General features: G+C 40.5%; 2 protein-coding genes across 7 annotated transcripts in view; both read right to left on the bottom strand.

Annotated features, from left to right (window-relative positions):
* Positions 1 to 17,334, bottom strand: part of LOC116401122 (retinal-specific phospholipid-transporting ATPase ABCA4-like) — a 33,835-nt gene extending 16,501 nt beyond the window's left edge. Inside the window, exons 1-15 of one of the 4 annotated variants that reach the window (XM_031879373.1) lie at positions 16,965 to 17,334; positions 16,416 to 16,528; positions 15,797 to 15,890; positions 15,540 to 15,681; positions 15,150 to 15,289; positions 13,116 to 13,243; positions 12,547 to 12,744; positions 9,723 to 9,812; positions 8,368 to 8,602; positions 7,834 to 7,973; positions 5,647 to 5,763; positions 3,903 to 4,100; positions 1,600 to 1,805; positions 1,344 to 1,520; positions 866 to 1,088 (exon numbers count right to left, since the gene is read on the bottom strand). In XM_031879373.1, the coding sequence (XP_031735233.1) occupies positions 866 to 1,088; positions 1,344 to 1,520; positions 1,600 to 1,805; positions 3,903 to 4,100; positions 5,647 to 5,763; positions 7,834 to 7,973; positions 8,368 to 8,602; positions 9,723 to 9,812; positions 12,547 to 12,744; positions 13,116 to 13,243; positions 15,150 to 15,289; positions 15,540 to 15,681; positions 15,797 to 15,890; positions 16,416 to 16,481 (2,154 nt within the window). In that variant the 5' untranslated portion in view covers positions 16,482 to 16,528; positions 16,965 to 17,334. The other 3 variants (XM_031879374.1, XM_031879375.1, XM_031879376.1) reach the window with 3 other exon arrangements.
* A 104-nt stretch (positions 17,335 to 17,438) lies between these two features.
* Positions 17,439 to 22,814, bottom strand: part of arhgap29a (Rho GTPase activating protein 29a) — a 33,849-nt gene continuing 28,473 nt past the window's right edge. For 2 of the 3 annotated variants that reach the window (XM_031879377.1, XM_031879379.1), the window contains 7 exons: positions 22,544 to 22,707; positions 21,511 to 21,699; positions 20,840 to 20,977; positions 20,276 to 20,511; positions 19,769 to 20,072; positions 19,523 to 19,631; positions 17,439 to 19,388 (listed from right to left, as the gene is read on the bottom strand). In XM_031879377.1, the coding sequence (XP_031735237.1) occupies positions 18,433 to 19,388; positions 19,523 to 19,631; positions 19,769 to 20,072; positions 20,276 to 20,511; positions 20,840 to 20,977; positions 21,511 to 21,699; positions 22,544 to 22,707 (2,096 nt within the window). In that variant the 3' untranslated portion in view covers positions 17,439 to 18,432. The remainder of the gene's footprint in view (positions 19,389 to 19,522; positions 19,632 to 19,768; positions 20,073 to 20,275; positions 20,512 to 20,839; positions 20,978 to 21,510; positions 21,700 to 22,543; positions 22,708 to 22,814) is intronic. The other variant, XM_031879378.1, reaches the window with a different exon arrangement.

Raw genomic sequence — 22,814 nt, 5'->3', positions numbered from 1 at the left:
TACCAGTCCAGGGAATCATGTTTTACAATCAATGTGGAATAATCTACAGTGTTCAAATGGCTTTTGCATAATCATTTGAATCAAACAAATTTTTGTTCATAGTCTATTTTAAATATATAGAAACCTTGTAATGTTTAACAGCATTGTAAAAGTAGTTGCCATGTGAAATCAGGGCTAATAAATACCATATTGGTCATACACAAATATACATTATTTGGGTAAACTTAAAACATTGCTGAACACTTATCGTCCGCTAGAGGTCAGAATAGCCCATCTTACAGCAATATGTCAGTTGAGCCACTGGCTGGCAACAAGAGATGACTTGTGACTCTTACAACATAGAGGAGTTAATTATTGACTAGTACATTCCTCCAAAGCTGTTGACATAATTCCCATGATGTCATGGTATTCACAGTTTTTCCATCAATGATTTACATGTATGCAATCAGTAAGCCACTGTCGTTATTAGTTCAAGGAAAAAGATCTTGTAATGCCTCAGAGTAAAACTGGGTGATAGTTATCATGATCATGCTGAATTTTTTATTTTAACAGACTGATTAGCTTCACAGAAAAATTAGGTGTTTCTGACAAAAGATGGAATGTAGTCCAAAATGGTATAGCAAAAATGGCAACTAAATGTAATTTAAGTGAAAATGAAGGTAATCAGAAATGTCACAGGACATAGTAGAGGATAGCCTGCACTCTAGGAGCTCCATTCATATACGTACTGTTTACTTTGCATTATCAGTCTTCCACCTACAGTGGCATCAGGTCTTCTGCCCAAACATACAGTGTCTGTATGGAACAAATTAGATGGCGCAGGAATGAGGATTTTTAGAAGCTTTTTTGGAAAATTCTTCCTCACCATGATGATGGCGGTGAGGAGAGCAGTGCTAGTTCCCATCATAAGGAAGCTGTCAATAAACCAGGTGGACCAGATGACGCTGTTGGTGACCCCCATGGCCTTCATGGTCTCCTTCAGCCGGAGTTCCTTCTCCAGGACAATACTCTTGACAATCATGGACACAGAGTAGACCCAGGCCAGTACCATAAAGATGGGGAAACAGCGGTTCAATGTCAGCATGAAGCTGGATAAAGAAGGGGAAGGAGAAATAAGATGAAGGAGAGGGACACAGTTACTGAGTTGAGGAACCAGAAATGTGTGATTCTCAAAATCTATCAGGTTCACTATAAAAGAGTAGTTTACTAAGTGACGTAATGCTAAGTTGTGACTGTACCTTGAAAATCAAGAACTAGAAGAAAGTCAACAAAACATCTGCAATGGCTGTTAAATCTAATTGAATTTTGTTTAAATTGACTAAATGATCAACTTCTCCACTTACAGATCATCGACATAACAAGGGTAGGGCATCTGCTGTAGGTAAACACCTAGTGGCCACTCCTTTCCCGTCTGAGTCTTGATGATCCCATGTTCTATTATGTCCTGGAGGTAAGCAAAGCCGCCCCAAACATAGCGGAAGTCATCCATAGGATCAGCTCTGGGGCCAGGATCCCAATACCTGAGCAATACACACATAATTAGTTTTTACGCTTATCATTATACTAAACCCATCATTTCCATTTGACTTTGATTCTAACCTGTCTTTGACCTTATTGGTGCGCTCCACTGCATCAATATCCATACGGATCTTGAACTTAACATGAGGTGGGACATTGGTGGTCCAAGGGTGCATATTTACAAAGACAAGACCTGCCCAGAACTTGCTGTCCTTCAACAAGTCCAAGGCCCAATAAGTGACGGTGTCTTCGTCAGGCACAGCCACAAACTTATCCAGGAGCACACACTGAGTGAGGGAGAAGGAACAAGACAGAGACAGTCATATCTGTTTAACAGAATATTGGATTTTACTTAAAAAGAACACAAAATCAGTTTCCCTTTAGATCACTTACTTGAGTTTTACATACACTGTATCAAAATTGTAGACATGAAGGTCAACAATCCAGCAATCAAAAGGACTTTTTAAGGATTTTTAGAAACATGCCTAACCTTGATAAATCAAACGTATAACAAGTAAATTGACTTTTGAAAATGTACAGTATTAACTGTAAACTGATATGATTACATGTGAAACAAGAGTTTCTTCCACAAAAAGTACTCAGAAAGAAGACCACAAAATGCCCTCAGTGGTCAATTCTTTGGTTGTAGAATTTAGCTAAACCATCGGTCATTGTGAATTGTCTTAACAGACATGCTAGCACCTTTGTGAGGCTGCACTTATTGTAGGCACCGAGGTGCTGTGAGCTAAATGCTACTTCAGCATGATAACAAACTGATAATGACAATGCTAACCGTGTACCAGATTTTATATTATTTATGCATCCAACAGTTGGCAAAATATTTCAAGAACACTAAAGTCAATAGAAATAATATGAATGCCTAGAAATGTCTGTGCACATACATCCATCAAGATGTTGAAATATATGATAAGTGGAAATTGACTTGCTGGTGGTGGTACAGAAAGTTCAGGGGATCACTAAAGTCTTCATGGATTCATTATCTGGGAACCACGAATGTTTGTACAAAATTAAATGGCAATCTATTTAATAGTTAGATATATTAAAGTCTCTATTAGAGTGGTGGACTAACGTTTCCATCGATAGCGGAATGCTGCTAGCGTGGCTAAAAAGGTGAAACGCTGAGAACTGCCAGTGTTGGCTCGAGTCACTGTGATCTACACTCCAAATCCACATTTGCAAAGAAACTTCAGCAGTGGTTGTCTCTTTCCTGCAAAGTGTGTCTGATATAGCTATTCACTGTAGCCTAATGCAAATAGGGAGGGCCGTAATCCAAAAAGAAACACTCCAAACAACAATTCACCCTTGAGATTCCATGGACAAATACCCACCAAAACCAAAACACACATTTGCTTTGAAAAAACAGACATGCATCCAAAATGCATGCATATATGCATTCACAGACACGATATACACTAAACACACCCAACTAATTATTCAAATCTCAAACACTGCCCCTTAATTTGCCCAAGCATTCACCTACTAACACTGCAGCCCCACTGTGTGGTGTGTTACGCATGCATACCACCAACGTGCAGCCAACCAGCCATCAAGCCCACGGTCATTGTTGTCGCTTTATAATGGATGGTGGTTGGAGTGACAGCTGTAGCTAATCGGCCTCAATCGTTCCCACTCTCCCTGTCACACTCAAGTGCTGTAAGCTTCAACTTGGACAAAAACAAAGAGCACCAACCATCCACCCAGCAATGCCCCAAGGTGCCCCCCATGTCACCCCCCAGTGTGATAGGCCCCTCATCCCGATTAGCCTCCACAAGGAAAGGAGTGATTTAAACTTTGTTTCAAATGCATTGGTCCACTAAATGTGGAGGGCACTCACAAAAGAAGGTGTATGATGTTTTTCTGTTGTTTTTTTTAATCCTCCACTCCATCAGCAAACAAAAGAGACTCGACAGCTAGTTTGCTGCTATGGCTCTCGCCCACCTGGGTAGATTTCACAGTCTCTGAGCGGGCAGACAAATTGCAGAGCCCGAAGACAGCTCATCTAAATGCTTACATAACATCAAGACTTGTATTGAGCACATAGTGGTTAGCCAACCAGGGTATTGAAATCAACAAGTGACAAGACTTGGCTTCATTGGATTATTTCATGAATAGGCCTGTCCTAAATCTTGACATCTCAGGTGGAGTGAAATGTGGAAAAACAGCCCACATTCTTGCCTTCAGAGCCCAATGGGAGAAGTTGGCAAAAACAATCCTGACACCTTATTCTCATCTGGAAATGTGGAGCCGGTATGATTCTGCATTCTGACACATTCCTCAAAATCTAGGTAGCGTTATTTTAAAGAGGCAAGTAATGCCTACTGCAAGACAAGGAAATGCTAAAACGATAGATGTGTTTTACTCACATCCCCATATTGGTTGAGCATCCGAATGAACCGGTCAGTGAGGTTGAAGATGTCTTGCCAGTCAAAATCAGGCACGTCGGCCGGACGGTCCTCTGGTGAGCCATTGTACAGGAAGTTGAGGATGTGTTTGGAGGAGAACAGGGCCTCCTCTAGACTCCTGTCAATAAAATCCATCACAGATGGATTGCGGATAGTGTCCTAAACACAAAAGGAGGTAGGGGAATAGGCTTTATTTCCCCTGGGTTTTTTTCCATTAAGAGCAAGACTTATTTTTAAGGATGATTTTTCTGAGACACCAGTACAAACACAACAAACATTTCACAAAAGCTAAACCAAGAGGAAAAGTGAAAGAAAAAACAGCATTAATGAAACAAAAATTAACTTATTCAAGGCACTAACATTGGTCTGACATTTTTTTTTCACAAAGGAAAGGGGGTTAAGAGAAGGGTAACTGATTAAAATAAATACTACAAAATGTATAGTTAATGTGAGGTAAGCGAATAAGGACAGTCGATGGGGTTTACAGGGAAGTCAAAAGGAGAAAATAAGAGGAGTGATAGACACTTAAAGAGAGGCGGAAAGGGGAAAGAGATGGCATATTTTGGTAAGATAAGGTTCTATATTTAAGCAGGAAACTTTGTGAATGATGAGACCTCAGCAAAAAATTTCAGTGAGGAAACGATCAGGATAAAATAACAACATCATCAATCACTGTACTCAAGGGGAAAATTGTTTGGCAATGGATGTCAGCTGAATGGAAACACAATGGTAGATTCTGATCATATCTACTGTAACAGGCACAGTAGGACTGGTACGTGGAGGTCATTTTACACCACAATTGAAATCAGCTGTCAGTTTTAAGTAAGTCAAATCCAGCGATCTTGCAAGCAATCTTGTGTTTTGTTCATTGATTCTTCCGATATTCAGTTGCAGTTTTAAGAAGTTTTTACAACAAACACACTTTATGTGTCCTCATCAGTGGTGGGCCGTCAGGGCCAGCAAAGCCTTCTCCGCTGGCCTAGGTACTGACGGAATCCCAAAGTTATAGCTATTTTATAATTTAATCATTTTTCACAAATACACTACATGTATTCTAAATATTTTTTCCCATTAGCTTATTATCTCATTGCACAGCTACTGTCTTCCTCAGTTGCCCTGCTTCCAGCACAGCTTGTTTTAAGTAGAGCTTTTATCCAATCAGATTTTGCCTCTACGCTGTCTCTAGGTAAAAGCAATCTGCCTGGAGGCCTGCAGAATTACAAGTGAATCCCTTTGCAGTTTAAGTAAATGGGGATGATATTGTTGATTGTCATAGTCTTCAACCAATCAGATCTTTAGTTTGACATTTGGGCGTATTCTTTGACGTGCCAGAGCCTTCTAGCTGGCCTACAAGTACGTCAGCATTAACGTGCGGCTTGATTGGTCAGTGGGCTAGCGTGACTGTTGCGAAACTAGCTAGCAGAACTTTGTAGTAGTAAGAGTTAAATTTTAAAGATATGTAAGAAGTTTTTAGGTGACATTACATTGTCATTGTGTTAATTACATTGATTTTGACTATATGCATTGCCCGTTAATTAATTACGAAGCATCCTGTCATGCTGCGTCATAATGAGGTTATTATGAGGTGGTTCAACTGTAGTAGGACAGCACTGAAGGCCCAGGTATAAACAACAGGGCCCGCCACTGGTCCTCATTTCATGTTGTAGTGTTTAAACTATTTAGTCACATTATATTGCGGTCCTACCCGGATCATGTTGATTTGGACTCCATCTTGGAAAAAAGCCCAGATCTGAGGAGCCACTTCTTCCCAGGCCTTCCCCATCGTCCTCAGCCTCTCCAGCTCCTCAAATGTTGTGTTTGCCTGCAGGAGAGATAGAAAAGTGTGTGCGCATGGGTGTGTGTGTGTGTGTGTGAGTGGTTGGTGTCTCAACATTGGAAGGACAGGAAATTGTTGTCAAAAATAAACATGCACACACAACTAGTCTCACAAATGCTCATATCTGGGAGCACAAAATTCAGAAATATGGGACCACATGCCAATAAAAACGTTTTGCACACATGTATAGAAGAACATGTTGGGAGGGGGAACTTAAAATCCCCTTGTGTATACGCATGCACGTGTAGGCCTACACAGCATTTACAAACTCAAAAACACACATTGTCACTGTTCTCCTAATCTCCTGCTACATACCATTCCCACATTAAACTCTCTGTGAAAACAGGCTTTGCAAAGACAACACACACATTCTCACACAAATAATTCCTGCGGGCCTGCTCAGATAACCAGCAACTGTGCAACAAATGTACTCTGTGCCAAATCGTCAAATATTTACTGCACGCTTATCATTAAAACCCTGGATGTGTGTGGGTACAGTGCCTTGTGTAGAAATACCAAAGGCTGGCTATTTCAGTATTCAGTCATGTGCAGTGGGGGATGAAAGCGCTCAAGAGTACACCCAATTAAACGCCTTCCTCTTGTGTGTGTCTGATTTTGGGTGACAATGGGGACAATGGAGCCGGGGTGACAATGGAGGCTGTTGGTGACAACTGGCCGAATGCATTCAGCCTGCCCAGTGAATCCCAGTCAGTTTCCCACAAGTGAGTGCCTTCTCATTCTCCGAGGCAGTTTAAAACAGCAAGCAAAAGCAGGAGGACTGGGGTTTCCTTGAGGTGACTTCTTAAAAGGGGCAGTGGGCCAAGATGTGTGGTATTTTCTGCCTGTATTTTGTACCTAACTTATATACCTACAGTACATACATATGGTGCAACAAAGTGAGCACTTGTGGAAAGTTTAGTTTAGTTAAGTATTACCTACTAAACTCAATGAAATACCCTGACACACACACTACTAAACAGATGTATATATCACACCAACATTACACTATGTTAGGCCACTGTTGCCTTAAAGTTTGTATCACATATATATTTTGGTTTTCATTCCAAAAATGTTCAATGTATTAATAACTGTACTGTGAAGAAATATCAAGCTTGGTGCATTTATGCAAATCACAATGATACGGCCTTTGTGAGCCTCCACTGCTTGTTAAAAGTAAAATATCAGTGATGGCAGACCTGCATAGCTCATCATCACACAAGAGCAGTGAAAAGCATGAAAACACACGTTTAAATGCTTCACTTGGAGTTTCTTCTGAAACAAACCGATGCATGACAGTGTTAAAAGGAAGATAACAAAGAGCTTGTAGAGGCCATGTTTTTGGTCTCATAAAGTAATGGATTAACCCCTTAGTCGTTACTTTCTAAGTGCAATTAAGATCCCAATCTGAGGGAAGAGGAAAACAAAGAGGGCATTAAAGGTCAGGAAAGAGGAAACACAAGTGTGTGTGTCTCTCTTTGTGTGCGTGATCACACGTCTTTAAGGACAGACTCTTTCTGCTTACATAACACTGAAAAAGCTGTGGCGCCAGTGGACTGTGTGGTAGCCGATCAGCCCGTGTTCTTCCATTGCAACCAAGCCATCCATGACTGCTGCCCCCCTGAAGGGCTTTGACCAACACGTATCGACATCTAGATACAAAGGGCTGGACATGACATGAGGAAAGCTGATCCCCTTTTGAGGGTAATGCATTGTTTACTGCAGTAGGCTTGCTTGCGCACAAAAAAATCAAAGATACGGATGTCATGGAGTAACAGACATCATATAAAAGGTGATAATCTGGGGAATCTGTATCTATCTTTATATATTTTTTATTTATTTGCTCAATAATACCAACAACTATCTAGTTCTTCCACCGTCTATTGAAAATAATACCCAAAAATGAAAATGCATCATGTCTTCATCAGAAATTTCAGCAATAGAAAATCAATAATTTGAGGCCTGCAGAATCCTGCCAAAATGAGTTAAGTGTATGAAACCATGGTTCTACACCATGCTTGGGAAAAATGCATCCACAGAGTGGCCAATGCTTATTACATTTCGTATGATCTGCCGGACAGCCTGCGAGTCAGGAGCGTAGAGGATCCGTCCCATCAGCATCGGCTTGACAGAGTTCCACACAATCTTGGTGGCAGGGTTGGACTCCAGCTCTTTCATCAGATCATTGCAGAAAGGAGCTGCAGGGAAAGGTTATGCATTATATAATTAATACATTCTATTGAAAGAGAATATGGGAAGTGGATGAATCATTTTTATGCTCATCCAAATATACTACAATTATGTATCATCATTGGCAGTGTGAAGATCGGATGAATAAAGTGTTTTTGAAAAAATACTAATAGTCGTCAATCTTGAAAGAAGGAATAAAGAAAAAAGGACAAAATGTTTATTCCTATACAACACATTTCAGGAGGGGGCCACAATGATTGAGCCATAAAAAGATTCAGAAATGCCCTCATCGTGATTCTACTTGATCTTTGTTTTGCATATAGCCTAACCTCACACTAAATTACCAATTCCTACTCTAACATCTGAAAAACTAACATACTAGTAGTATATGTGTCTACTCACTGGTGCTGTTGTCGTATGTGTAGTTGCCCTGTGCCCTGTGGCTGCTGATGCCCATGAAAGCTTTGTAGTTATTGTCCTCGTACCAGTTAAAGGAGGTGACTCGGGAGAAAGCGCCCTCAGTGTAGCCACATACCAGGCTGGAGGCAGTGGCCATCACCTCCCTGAAGGACAGACTGTTCTGGAAGAGAGGAGTCATGACCTGGAGAAGCTCCCTAGAGCTATTCCTCTGGTACAACTGTGGAGGGATAAGAAAGTAAAACAGAGCGTAAATAACAAAAGATAAATGTTAAAGATGTGTTAAGAAGCAATCCCAGTGGATTGATCGATACAGAAAATAAGCAACTGTGTGGTCAAAAATCTGGTTCATTGATAAAAAGCCAGTTCAAAATTATACTTTTAATTACTACAGTGCAAGGTTTTGTTCCTGATTGCAGTCTCTGATGCAACAATTCAATGTTGTGTAATGTGTCATGGCTCCTTTTAGCACCTCTGGCTGATCACAGAACACACTTGTATATTTGCATGGCTACCTGTTTGCCAGATAAAGGAATACAATGTATGCATAGGAATGGGGACAAAGACAGGGGGGGGGTCACCCTGATGCTATGCCTTTTTTTAATCTACATTTTTAGATAAACTGAAGCATGACATGTTCCTTTATAAGTTATGAAAAGCCTTAACCTCACTTAATTCCTTACTACACCCCACTTATCTGAAAAACACATCGTCACAAAGCTGAAAATTATGCTGTGGTCGCCGTTGACACTATGGAACCTTAAATACAATTATGTATATATTGTTTTGGCCTTGATCGTTCACACAGTTTCACGTCGTCTGTCTCTGCTATAGACAGTCTGTGGTCAAGACAAAGACAAGTGTCGTGCCAACAGGATGTCAGACTGTCAGCTACACTAACTATCCCATGGAAACATCCACAACAAACAAAACAACTTTTATAGACACACCCACTGAATGTTTACAATTACGAGTACACCACAACTTATAAGGATATAACTGCACATATATATGTACTGTATATATATATACACACACACACACACACACAAACAGATCCCTCAATCACCTTTGACGTTTAACCTTTTCCATGTATAGAGGCTTCACCTGATCTTGCGGCCACAGTTGTTTCCATCTGGATGGTCCCATAATGATGATGTATCTGTTTTTTTAGGCTTAACAGGCCTTTTCTGGATTTAGCCTTCCTATTACGCACTAAATGATATCCCCCTACTGTCTGTTTGCACATGAAAAGGCAGGCAGGGGAAGCAACTGTTTCCTGACAGCTAAAATTAGCAGGCGGTGAACTTAGAATGGTGCTAGACTGAACCATGCCTTACCTCTCGCAGTTTGTCCGAGACAGCAGAGACGACCTGTACCCAGATTTGAATTTCAATGCCTTCAGAGTGATTATCCAGCACAAGAGGAAGCTGAAGAGAAACACAAATGCATTATTTTAATATGAGTACTTTTCTGTTTCTCAAAAGTACTCATTTCTCCTAAATACAATTTCTTCCTGACACAGAGGAAGTTACTAATATCCTGCCTCCTTGGCGTCACTTTGTTTGTTTTCAAGATCAAACAGGAAAGGATGATACCGGCCCTTGATGACAGACGATTTGCAGTCTAAAGTATTGGGATACATAGTGTTATTAAAATGAAGTTCTGTCTTGTAAATTAATTGAAACTGATGCAGTGAGGAGACATATTTATCAAAGTGCCGATCTTGTTTCTTCTATGTCAAATATCATAAAAATTTGTCATGATTGATGTCAAAATACTTTTTTATAATAAACGGATTTATACACACACTATTTTATTAGAATAGGTGAAATTAGGTGATGAAATATGTGGTGACATAAACATGTTTTAGTGGACCAGAGAAAAACACCGGGATCCTTCATTATTCATATGTTATATCTGCTGAGCATTGCTTTCTCTTGAGGATCTGCTGGTTTGTCCAGAGATCTTCCCGCCAACTCACAACACAATAGGCTAAAAGTTCCAGGAAGCAGCACGAGGCCAAGGCACAGAGCTGCCAGAGGAGACATCCTCCACTATTACGGGATTAAGGGATGTCTTTAGTTTTCAGTAGTATTCGCGTTATCATTATACTGAAACGTCCCTGCGGTCTGGTGTATATCAGCCAAACTAAACAAGCTCTTAAATTGAGAAGTGCCAAGCATAAGACTAAGCACTAAGTATCTTGAGTATGTGATGGCACGTCATTATGAACGCAAATCATGGATCGGTCTCTACCCTGAAAATCTGGGGTATTGAAAAGACGTCCTCGTCCGCTTGGGGAGGGGACATTGTAAACAAACTGTTTCCACAGAGAAAGCTATTGGATTTATACACTGAACACAGATCACCCATATCGATTAAATGAGGAAATACATTTATTTTGGGATAGAAGATGGCATTGTATGATGTCAAAATGCATTTTAGCCTTTCGCTGCTGTAGCAGAAGACAGAGACAGACAGAAGACTAAACATATTTGACCCAGTCCCATATGATTGTGCCTGGATGAAGCTGAGGCAGAGGTCAGCCATTGTTGCTGTCTGTCTCATTGTGGCCTGTGTTTACTTAAAGTGCCCTGTGATTACTAAAGAGAGGAGTGTCTCTTCACTAACTTAATTACAGACAGAAGCCCCGTCTGACTGCTCAGCTTATACTCACGGCTGTTTCATATCACCCGTACCTGTTTGAAGCATGTTGGCAGAACTTCAGCACAGTCTTAATTAAGCCACTTGATGATGTGATAAGGTCTTCACGGCAATGTATTCTGCTAAGTGATGTTAATTCTTTTTCATTTTTTTAATGTTTGAAGATTGAAATCACAGGTAAACAACTGAGTTTGACCTGCACTCAGTCCCTAAATTATTATTGCTATTAATATTTCGATAGATAGAAGTTTTTTCATTTTAAGTTTCCACATAGTATTTTTTATTTGTAGTAAAAGATTATGGTTGTGTATTTTACTTTTTATATTGTTATAACCACTTTGCATATAATCCTTTCGATACAATAACCTGCAGCATGTTAATGCAGGGTGATATCAATATTTTAAATATTCTAGCCTTTTTGAAATATTAAAATAGTGTCACTTGAAATGCATATTTCATGCTTATCTACACATTTGGGTTCTTGTATTGCAAAGTTCTTTGACATTCCTGGAGCATAGTAGACTTTATTTACTTAATACGCATGCCAACTTGCATTTCTCTGAGAACTATTTGTCCCACCCTGTGAGTCAGAGTCCTTATACAAATATTACCAGCTGTTTATCAACTGGGACTCCTGAACATAATTGCAGCATGATAGGCCTGTGTGGACTTGTTAGGTTTCGTTTCAAGAGTGATTTGACCTCAAACTGCCAGTGTGAAGTCAGACATAAACTAAACTAATCCCTGAATGTACTAAATATGAGCGACATTTTCTGATACGCAGTTAAAGCTGTGTGACAAAGCAATAAGGGATATCGTTAAATTATGATGACTCTAAAATAGTAGGTGTACATCTTTAAAACCGTCGCTTTAAAATGCGGACGATAAAAATATTATGTTGTCAATCAGGAATCTAAACAGTCTTCCTATTTTACATGATGCATTTTCAATTTCCAACATGGGGATGTGATTTATATTCATGGCTCTGCTCCATCACCTAAAAAACAAATACTCCATTAACTTGTCATCGAGATTAATTCATAAATTAGACACATCGCTTACATGGCACTGCTTGATAACTATTTTGCAAATGTCATATTCTGCCCAATACTATATTGCCTTATGACAGCTTAACCTCAAGTCATTCAGCCAGCAGTTGGCTCAGTCTTCGGTGAATAGCCATTGAAAATCTTTGCAAATAAGCTAAAAAACATGGCAACAGCCCAGATGGGACGCGTCCAACCACAGCTCTATACTGGCCCTATTGATTCATAAACTAAATGGATAACCAAGACCATGGTGGATGGCTGTGACTGGTGTGAGCAGTGTGTAAATGTGGAAAAAGGGCTCCCAATTAAATTTTGGCAGAATTGAGTTTTTGATTGTACAGCTATATTTCAGAGTTAGTAAAAATGGTAAACCAATAAATAACGGTATTTAGCTTTTAGCAATAAGCCTTGGCACATAATATATTTTGGTATCACAGCCAACACTGACCAGTCTGAAGAGCTTGAAAAAGTCAACATTAGCATAGAATTTGTCCTCAATGATCTGTAGCCGTTGAGGGGTAAGGATGCACATGGCATTGCGAACAGCGTAGAGCCCTCGGCGGCTGGGGAAGAGGAGGAATCGCTCCAGCAGGGTCAGGCTGCAGGCAATGTCCTTTAAATGCAAGGCTGGAACCCCAAAGACAAACTGCAAAAAAGTTGTAAGTGGACAGGAGACATGCGTCAGTTTACTTTGCAAGGACTGAAGCATGTAATTCTGAAACAAAGAGGACATGGGTGTTCAACATAGCATATTAAATTCATACAGAACAGCTTGAGACAGCATTACTGACACCATTGAATCAGAGAGTACATGATCCCAGAGGCACTACAAAGGGAGCAAGTCTTTACTTGTAGAAGACTTTCTAGTCATAAGAATTGTCTATAGTGTGGTGTGTAAGATAAAACGTTGGGTTAAGGCTGGCAGATGGTGACAACACTACACAAATGTTTCAAAATAATGTTGACACATGTATCCTGAGTTACCGAACCCTGTCGTGCGTGTGCGTGCCTGTGTACCTGTTCAGGCCTGATTTGGGCATTGACTAGCTGATACACTACAGACTCTGTCAGAGGAATGTCTCGAAGCAGGAATGATGTCAGAGTCTCATCGTCCTTCAGGATAGTCTCCACCTTTACTCCTCGGCCTACAAAGAGAGACAGAGGGAGTTCATGTGAATGAAAATGCTCCAATTCGAATGACAGGAGACCAGTCACTACTATAAGAATTTACCTAAACTCTTGTTGTCTGTGCTCGACAAAAGCAAACTCTATTATCAGGCAGTGGATACTGGATAACTTGAAAAAAATCTGGATAGTTAGTGCCACAAATTTTGGGCAAGTTTTGACAAATCTGTTGTATTACAAGGTTACAACATAGGATGAGGACACTCTACCTCTGCACCGCCTCATTATTCAGTAGCCTGTCTGTGCATGAATAAACTTTGCTCTGTGATGCAAAGTGCCGGTGTGGCCTGCATCCAGGTTCAGCCCTATATAGACTTGTAGTTTCTTTCTACAAGACTCTAGTTTCTGTTGAAGTTTTCATTCACCCACTTGAAACCACAAAGAAACCAAAAAGCCAGAAAGGGAGAGGAAATAGGGGTGAATATTTATTTCAAATGCCCTAAAGAATTTTGAAACTGTACCTGGATACATTTTTTAAAGTCCTGTTCCTATCCAAGAGGTGGTGGGACAAAATTACCTGACAGACCAGTGACAACCAACATGACAAAGGACAAAATTATACCTTCTCTGTTGATGGTAACTACTTGTTTTTGTGGTGAGCTTGCGCACCCCAAGTGAAAATGTATCACGCACTGAATCACAAAAACAAAAGTCCCTTTACTGTCATTTGTACACTTTGATTCTTATGTGGATTAAACAAACAAGATAAAACATGTTAATTAGTGAACTTCCCCCTGCTTCCAGTCTTTGTGCTAAGCTAAGCTTCATATTTACGGGACAGAGTGGTTATTGTTACTGTCATCCAACTCTCTGCCAGAAAGCAAATAAGTGTACTTCCAAAAAAATCTATTTCTTTAACAATATCCAAAGTGCCATCACTGGCCATCAGACAGCATGCCTTTCTTTGGGGATAGATAATTATGGGGAATACAACAATAGACGCATGGACAAAGGTGCATGTACAAATAAATTGAACATGTACACCCACACACACACCTGCTCACAATCAGGGGCCTTGCACATACACATAAAACACACATGTTCTTATAAGTCTTTTTTCAACAGTTACATAACTTGGTTCTCAACCAAATTAAATTTTCCTTCCTGGGCCTCATGGGAACTTGTGTGGAATGTGGATCCATATCTCTGTTAGTCCATCTACATATTTCTCTGTGAGAGTGGCAGCATAGGGAGCAACCAGACGCAATCATTCAGAGGTTGGAATGCACTCAGCCTCATTCCAATCCCATCATAAAGGTTTATTTTGCTGGGAAACATACTGTATGTAGACAGTGTAGATGTATATATGATATGTTGAACAGAATTGTTTGCATGGTGCATCTATGTTTTTTCATGGTGAGAGGAGCGTGGATAGAGGGCGCGTGAATGGCTTTCCCACCAAATAAACAACACACTGGTGGTGAAAGTAAACAGCTTACATTATTGACCTTTCTTTAACCCATCTTATGTGATCCTGCTACAGGCTTCACAGCTATGACTGATGGGAAAATGTGTAAAATATGATATAGACTGTGATGCTGCTTTTGACCAGATGATGCTTCCATGACTTGACATTTATTGTCCATTCTCCTCACCATTAGCCCACTAAAAAACCCTATACGTTTTATGATATCAAAGCCAAACTCTTCATATGTTCTTCCAGGAGCAGGAGACTAAGAATGGCTTGCAATGCTGAGTCATGCTGTAAATTAAGATTCATATGAACTTCCAACTGAAAAAAACCCTTGCTGGGTAATCCAGAAGTCACATCTGCTCCAGTGAACCAACTAACCAGAATGACCTTGGGTTTACCTCTACAGACAATGATCTTTTTGCAATTTGTTGATGAAAGGCTGGAACACTGACCTGAGATCTGTTCAGGATGGGTGCGCAGGGTGTCCATGAAGTTACTCATAGCATTCAGTTCTTTCCAGAGGCGCCCGAGCTGCCGAAACTCTGGGTCACTAAAAAGAAGCTCCTGGGCATCCGCGTAGAAACGAGCCAATCTGAGGTCAATAACAAATCACCCACATTATTCTTGTTGGACAGCAGATTAACAGCATATACCATCATATATGATTGTATGCACACACAGATGCTTTGAAACAACTAGATCATAATCCAGAGACATTTAAACATATTCTCATTGACTTCATTACATAATTCTGCCCTTTCATCTCAGATCAAATGTTGTATAGGAATTCAACACCTCCGGTTTAAAACAACCTCCCTCGACCAGCCCAGGGTGACGCTTACATGGAGTTGTTGTAGTTGGACACCAGGCCGGGAGATTCACCCCGAGTGGGGTATTGAAAACAAGGGTTGTTGGCATTACAGAAGATTCCCTGGATCCATGGCAGGACACCTGTGGAGGGCATGGCCTTGTTGGGGAAGTGGCCTGGGGTAGAGGAGATAGTGTTGGCTTTTAGTCGTTTACACAAGTAATTTATGAATATTTGTGAATAAGACTTCAAATATTTTTGTTATTTTCTGGTAAAAAGACGTTTACATACATTCATGTTGACGGTAGAGTGGATTCACTCGTCTTAGCCACACTAGCCCCATGAAGAGCATAACAGGCCACATAATCTCCATGAAGAAACGCATCTGGTCGGAGAGTACACCATAAACTTTGTAAAACTGCATATTTTTCTAAATGTTATTTGAAGGTAGTCAAACAGATGTTTAAGTGTTTGTTGGATGAAAAATAGCAAACAAATTGACCTGGACAATGGATATATCTAGGCCTATAGTTTAATGATTAGTAAACTGGTCTAATAGGCCAATAATGCTCCAGCACTAAGAAATAGCTGAAAAAATAAAACACGCTCAGATGAGTAGCTACAATAGAAAGTATGCTACATGATATGATGAAAAGCAACAAAATAAATTGATAAAGTTATTTAATATATCACCACAGTAATGTGTAGGTCTATAAGATATTTTCACGTCACATACATTTTGGAAGCCAAATATTGCTAATGTCAGTTTTCGTTTTAAGCATAAGAGACACATTACAAAGGATTTGTGGCCTTTAAAACATATCTAAGAAGTAATTCCTATAGTTCAAGCATTTCAGCTGCAACCCCCAGAGGGATAAATGGAGTGTATAATTGATGGAGTGGATTTTACCCTCTGCCTCCTGCGGATGGTCCAGTTCTTCCACAGCAGGAGTTTGACCTCTCTTCCTGCCCCCATGGTACGTCTTTTTCTACCCCCTCAGGGGCTGCCACCGGCCAACAAACCTGTATTCAACCAGTCCACATTACTCTTACGAGCTTAATGAAGCTACCTCAAGTTCTAGAAAAACATTTATGACTTAAAAAATGATTTGTATTTGGAAAGCTAGATTTTGTGGATGAAGTCCTGTGTCCGTCCATTCGTCCTGTGAGTGCGCCATACTAGCAAAAGCTCTGTAATGAGGTCAATGAGCTCAAGACACTTCACATGGTCAGCATAACAAGAATAGACCTTTCTATTGCTCTAAACGTCCTCTCAGCACTATTCATGGTTAAAGTCACTACACTGAATATCGCACATTCCCGGTACATGTAACAAAATTAACTTTAATCTCGGTCAGGAACAACTATTGTTCAATGTTATGGCTACCACATTACGAATTAAATATACATTGAATAAATCCCAAAGCATGGCTATAGCCCAGAATGACATAGCACTTACCTCAGAGGAACACTTGCACCGTAGAGCGATACCCAATACATAAAGCGTAACACCGCATATTCTACCGAGTGCTCCTTAGGGTTGCTACACACCTAGAATCTAGACCTTGTGAATAGTTAAGCAGATTGATTTTAATCTTCTCTCTCAGTGCTGGGAGACTACAAGCAGATGAGAGTATTAGCAGAGGCCTACATGACCTAACCACCTGGCCTACGTTATACTGCATAATCCCACTTGTTAATAATAATCCCACAACTGGTAAACAATTAATATGCAACTTTTAATTGTAAATTAACAAATATTAGCATCTCTCTAGATCCACAGGCTGCCATGCGGCTTGGTAAATCAATCAGTTTACTGTATAACATACAATACGATTGCCTAACTTCTAGTAATCATGGAATTAATTCTTCTTGGTTAAAAAAAAATTGCTGCAAATTTTACATTTCTGAAGGAAAAAGACAGACTATCATGGAATTTTTCAGATATATTTTAATAAGTTACAAAAGGGTGTTTCATGTACCTGCTGCTTTTTTTTTTTACACTGAACCTTTCAACATTCTGTCAACCTTGTACATTACCATGAAAAACAGATACCATTTAAATAAATGATGCACTTCCTGTTACAGAGAAGCTGTAAGGTTTAGGTTACTGATAAAACTAATTCAGTTGTAAAAAGAAAAAAACAGCTTTGGCTATTAAGAAATGTAAAAGTGATATCAAAATAAGAACGATAATACCATTATACAATCCAGTGGCATTTCTAAAAGCTTTTCAGATCAGTGTATGTTGACACCATACAAGTTCAACAGTATAAAAACAAGTGGATGTATACCCTTTGCAACTGGTGCTTCATAACATTACCAAATGTCAATGCAGATACCCAGTACAGCATTTAACAAAGGTCATTATATTGCTTTATACACAAGCTATTTGCAACATTATTAATTACAACTGAAATGTAACAGTTCAAAAAACATTCTGACTCCAAGTAGGTAGAAACATTACTCAGAGAGAGATTTGTGGAAGAGTGTTGATAAGTGCACCAAACCTTTTTTCAGTGTTGTGGCTACATGCACTATTGTAACAATTCAAACATAGATTTTTTTTTTTTGGTATATAAACATACATAGTGAGCCTGTAAGGACTTGGTACAAAATATTCAAATAAAAATGTAATTGCACAGTTTAAATTTTTTTTTAAATAAATATTCTGACCAGGTGTCAGTGTATACTGGGCAAGGGATTGGTAAATGAAATATCGGTGAATCATAAAGAATATACAGCATTTTAAGTGCATCTTGTCTGTTGAGGACCGAAGGTACATTTAATTGTCCTAACGGTGTCCACCATCAAAGCGCATCTGGAAATTGCAAAGTCAATTACAGATGTTTGTTACTCTTTGTATATCAGAATATGGCACACATTGTTCATGTTGGAGCAGTGTTTTTTTTTTTATCTCTGATGACTCACACAAAATGAGCCTCTCGACGTTCTACCTCTTGGAGGCGCCTGGGCCTTAGTCTCTGGTACACTGGTTTGGCCTGATCCGGGCTCAGTTCCTCAGGGCTAGAGCTGGGAGACTGTGACATGGCTCCCTGCTCGGCCTCATCGTCTTCCTCAAGAGGCTCATCTACAGACACCTCTATCTCAATCCCCAACTCCTCCTCCTCCTCATCATCATCATCTTCCTCCTCCTCCTCCTCATCTTCTTCCTCTGCGCTGTTAGCTAATGCACAGTTCTGCAGCTCTTTAACTTTGCTCCCCGACGGGGGCTTGTAGAAGGTCCCTGGGGGGGGCTGTAGAGTTCTGTGAGCCCTGAAAGCTGTCGCGACAGGATTGTACTTGATTACATTGTCCTCCCTTCTTAAAGTCCTGCTAGGTCGCATTGCAACAGTGTAAGGCCTGTTAGGGAAGATGGTGCTAATGCTCCCAGTAGTTCCAAGGGAGAAAGATGATGAAGATACGGGTACAGAAGGCGATACGTTGCTGGCATCCACTGCTGTACTCTCTGTGGGAGAACTGGCGACAATTCTGACAGTCCTGGAAGCAACATCATGCTTGTACTGTTTGTCCCAAGTTCTGCGTAACGTCTGGGTGTCAATAAACGTACCCCGGTAATGTGTACCCGCTCGCAATTTTGTATTCTCAGTTTCGTCCACCTCTTCAATGGATTGGTCGAAACTACCTCCCTTCCTGTCATCTTGGTCGGTGCTGTTCCGCGTGTTATTCTCGTCTACTTGGCCTCGGTTGAGTATCCGTTCAGCCGGCAGGCTCACTGGCCGGGAGGAGAGTTTGTTGCGAGGGTGTCGAAGCTGGACCCTGGCGACGACGCTATGCTGACAACGACAGAGGCCAGGTTTCGGGACCTCTGGGACACCTGATGACAAAACCCCATTGAAGGCCTCAAAATCCACTTCATCAACTTTGAATAGAGAGATCAACAATAGGTTAAACATTAACATATCAAGTAAAATGCTGTGGACATATAGACAATATCCAGCAGCCAGTGTCAAAAAATAGAATTATTGGGTTACCCATCTTTGTAACAACACTGACCAGGTTCAAAGTCGCTTCCATTGAGGCGGGGCATGGTCTTCTGAACCTCAGACAATAAGTGGGAGGAAGGAATTATCGAGGATTGCCTCTTATACACCTTAGAGCTCTGCTGTAATGGTAAGACAGACAAGAATAAGGACAGAAAACAAAGCGTTAATCTATCATTTAATGTTTAAAGACAAATTGACAAATGTGCTGTATATGATATTGATGTTGAAACATGCTACACGCACAAAAACAAATTACCTCCTTAATGTCTCCCAGCGACTTTGAGTGCCTGCTCAGCTGCTGCTCCTTCTCCTGGTGGGCGGGGCGGGGTTGAGCGTCAGCCTCTGTAGGCGAGGTGCGACTCAGTGGACTGAGGGGGGTGTCAAAGATCATCTGGTAGTGTCTGATCAGAAGTTCAACAACGAGCGCCTGATACGGGTAATCCACCAGTGAGGAGAGGGAGACTTCGGCGTCCGCCTGCCTTGGTTTGATCAGGGTTGGGCCAAAGATGATACCCAGGTTGCTGGCTGTCATCTTATTCTCCTCCGATTGCTCCGTCACCCTGGAGAGAGGACGGGATATTGCTTTCACATTATATTTTTTAAATCCTGACCTGTCCAAAGTCATCTTTTCTCTATTGAATGGCTTATTACATATTGAGATCTTTAAGCATAAAATTCACATCCTTACTTGTAAAATGACCGATTAAATAAATGCATTTATCAAAAATGTGATTTATGGGTTATTTGACTGAGGCTGCTGTACCGATGCAGATGCTCAATCAGGAACTGCAGTGTCTTGTAATGAACTGGTGGCAGCTGCCTCAGTAGGTCCTTGATCTTGAAGAGGACCCGGTTGAGGTCCACGCTGACCTGGGCCGGGGTCACTGGGGTGGGACTGAGTCTCAAAGCTTCCAGTTCCTCCACAATGATACTCTGACTTTCCTTGGCCAGGCCGATGAAGTCGTTATAATATCGGAACAGGATGAGCGGCTCTGGAAGCTGCAGAGGAAAGTATGAGAGGAAGAAAAACAACAGATAAATAAATGAAACAAGGAAGTTAATAATAAACAGAGACAATTGAATCATTTGAGTAAATAGACAAGTGGGACAGAATTAGAAAAGAGATAAGCAATTGGGGGATGAGAGGGGGAGTTATGTACCAAAAATAAATACAGACAAATATAAACACCACTGCAGTGGTTTTGTTCTAAAGCACACATTTAACCAACTCGTATCCTCATTTGGATGACCCTCTTTGTGGGTGTAAGTAAATTTACAATACCCCAATATTTATTATGCGAAGGATAAGGTTTCAAAAGCAGCCCACCTGTCTCAGATAGAGTTTGAGTACGTTGCTGATGTCGTGGGGATAAAGTTCGGAGAGCTCCACCAGGTCCTTTCCATTCTCAAAGGCCTGGCAAAGCTTCTCTACCCGAGACTTGGCACCATTCACTCGGTAGATACCCTTCACAGCACAAAAACAAAAGTCATTCAACGCAGGAAAATTAGATGACATTTTTAAGGATCACCACGGCACAACTGGGTTATCACTGCGGCTTATTATTAATACGATACACTGTACATTATTCAGTTTATGGATTTACAGCAAATGGGAGCAAACTTCAGGTTTAAGAATGCAATGTGGGTCAAAGAATTATACAAAATAATTTGAATTGAGGACGAATTTTCAGTTTTAACAAGGAAGCTCATTAGCATTCATTTGGTGCAAACAGCAATCTGGTGCCAGGATTTGCAAATGTAACTAGTACGTCATTATTCCTTAGAAAACAACATTCATCTTGAAACATTATAATAATCATTGACATTAACACTGGCAGCCTCTATCGGCCCAACCACTGCATTATTTACATTTGTCACAGTATCCTTTTCAGGGAAGCCAAAGAGAAACCATTAGAAGAAGCAACATCCTAACAACAGGATATTAACAGTGAACAACATCATCACACATTATTATCGCTCATATTTTACTGAAACTACCTTTAGGTTGAGAGCTCGGTTCTCAATTTCTGATGTACACTTCCTTATGATGAAGGGGATGCAGTCCCGACTGTTCTTAGCTGCCTGAGTGAAGTCAATGCCGAAGAGATGGAGCTTCCCCTGGAGCTTCTTATGGCCGCACTGGATGGCCAGGGTTTCCAGACACTTCTTATGGCAGGCTAAGGAACACTGCAAACATGTTGAAAAGTATCTTGGTTATAAAAGTGAAAGACTTTTTCACACTGCTGACTGGCAGAGATGAAAATAGACGGTGGAACTGAAGTTTGATCATTATAGTAGCAAAAGCAATAGGATAAAACCAGGATAAAGTTTTAAGTTAATAGTTACACAACCATATCTACTCTTTATAGCTTGGGTACAAAGATGTGCACTCAAAACTAGTTTCATTGTGAACTACGCCTTAAAATGAAGACAAGGAAAGCTTCATGTCTGGTAACCCATTGAACCAATGCCATGGAAGAATTCCAAAAAACTGCAGAGCCATATTCTTACGTCTTGTCAATGTGTCTACCACCATTACATAACCCATTTTTTTTTTTTTTTTTAAAAAGACGTTTCCAGTAACCGTTCTGTTATGGTCTTTTGTATCATCAGTGTATCTAGTAAATATGGAAAGAAACTGGATCTAAAATAAACAGGGGGCACAGGGGAGATGGAGGCGACCCCTTTCAAAAAGGAACAAAAAGTCTTCAGTTTCCACTGCCCCGACCCCGACTGAGACCAGTTGGTGGATTTGGTCTCTGAGGAGAGCCTGTAGCCACTTTCAAATGTTTCCCTTTATTCAAAAGTTTTGATGAGTGACGACGTGGTCTTGCTCTTTTGTTTTTGTTTGATTTTTGCTCACCATGAGTGATAAAGACGCCATTGTGAAACTTTGGCAATGTTCATGTTGAACTTGAAATACTCTGAATGACTCACTACATTTAGTGACGGTCCAAATAGGGGCTCATGGTTGGTGTTTTGTTCCATTAGTTCTAAAACAAAAACCAAAAGAAGAAAAAACCAAGGTTACCTCCTCACACTCTGCTCCATGAAACACCACCAGGCCATCGCACTCTCGACACTTGGATGGCGCTCGAAGCTTCCTCAGCTTGTGGGTTTGAGCCGCCTTGGACATCTGGGTGTTTCTAAAGGGACCTGGGGAGCTGGCTGTTTCGATTGCCATTTCACTCAAACCTGCAGAGTGGAGGGAGAGAAAGAACAAATCATTAGAAGCCAAGTTCCTTTCTTCTCATATTTAGTGTAGGAACACATTTAAATCCCACTGAGAAAGTTTCCAGTTT

Source organism: Anarrhichthys ocellatus, unplaced genomic scaffold (assembly GCF_004355925.1).
Source record: "Anarrhichthys ocellatus isolate YVR2014 unplaced genomic scaffold, GSC_Weel_1.0 scaffold253, whole genome shotgun sequence".
In the NCBI taxonomy this organism is placed as follows: domain Eukaryota; kingdom Metazoa; phylum Chordata; class Actinopteri; order Perciformes; family Anarhichadidae; genus Anarrhichthys; species Anarrhichthys ocellatus.
Note: the sequence above shows the minus strand (reverse complement) of the source record. Positions and strands in the feature narration are given on the sequence as shown.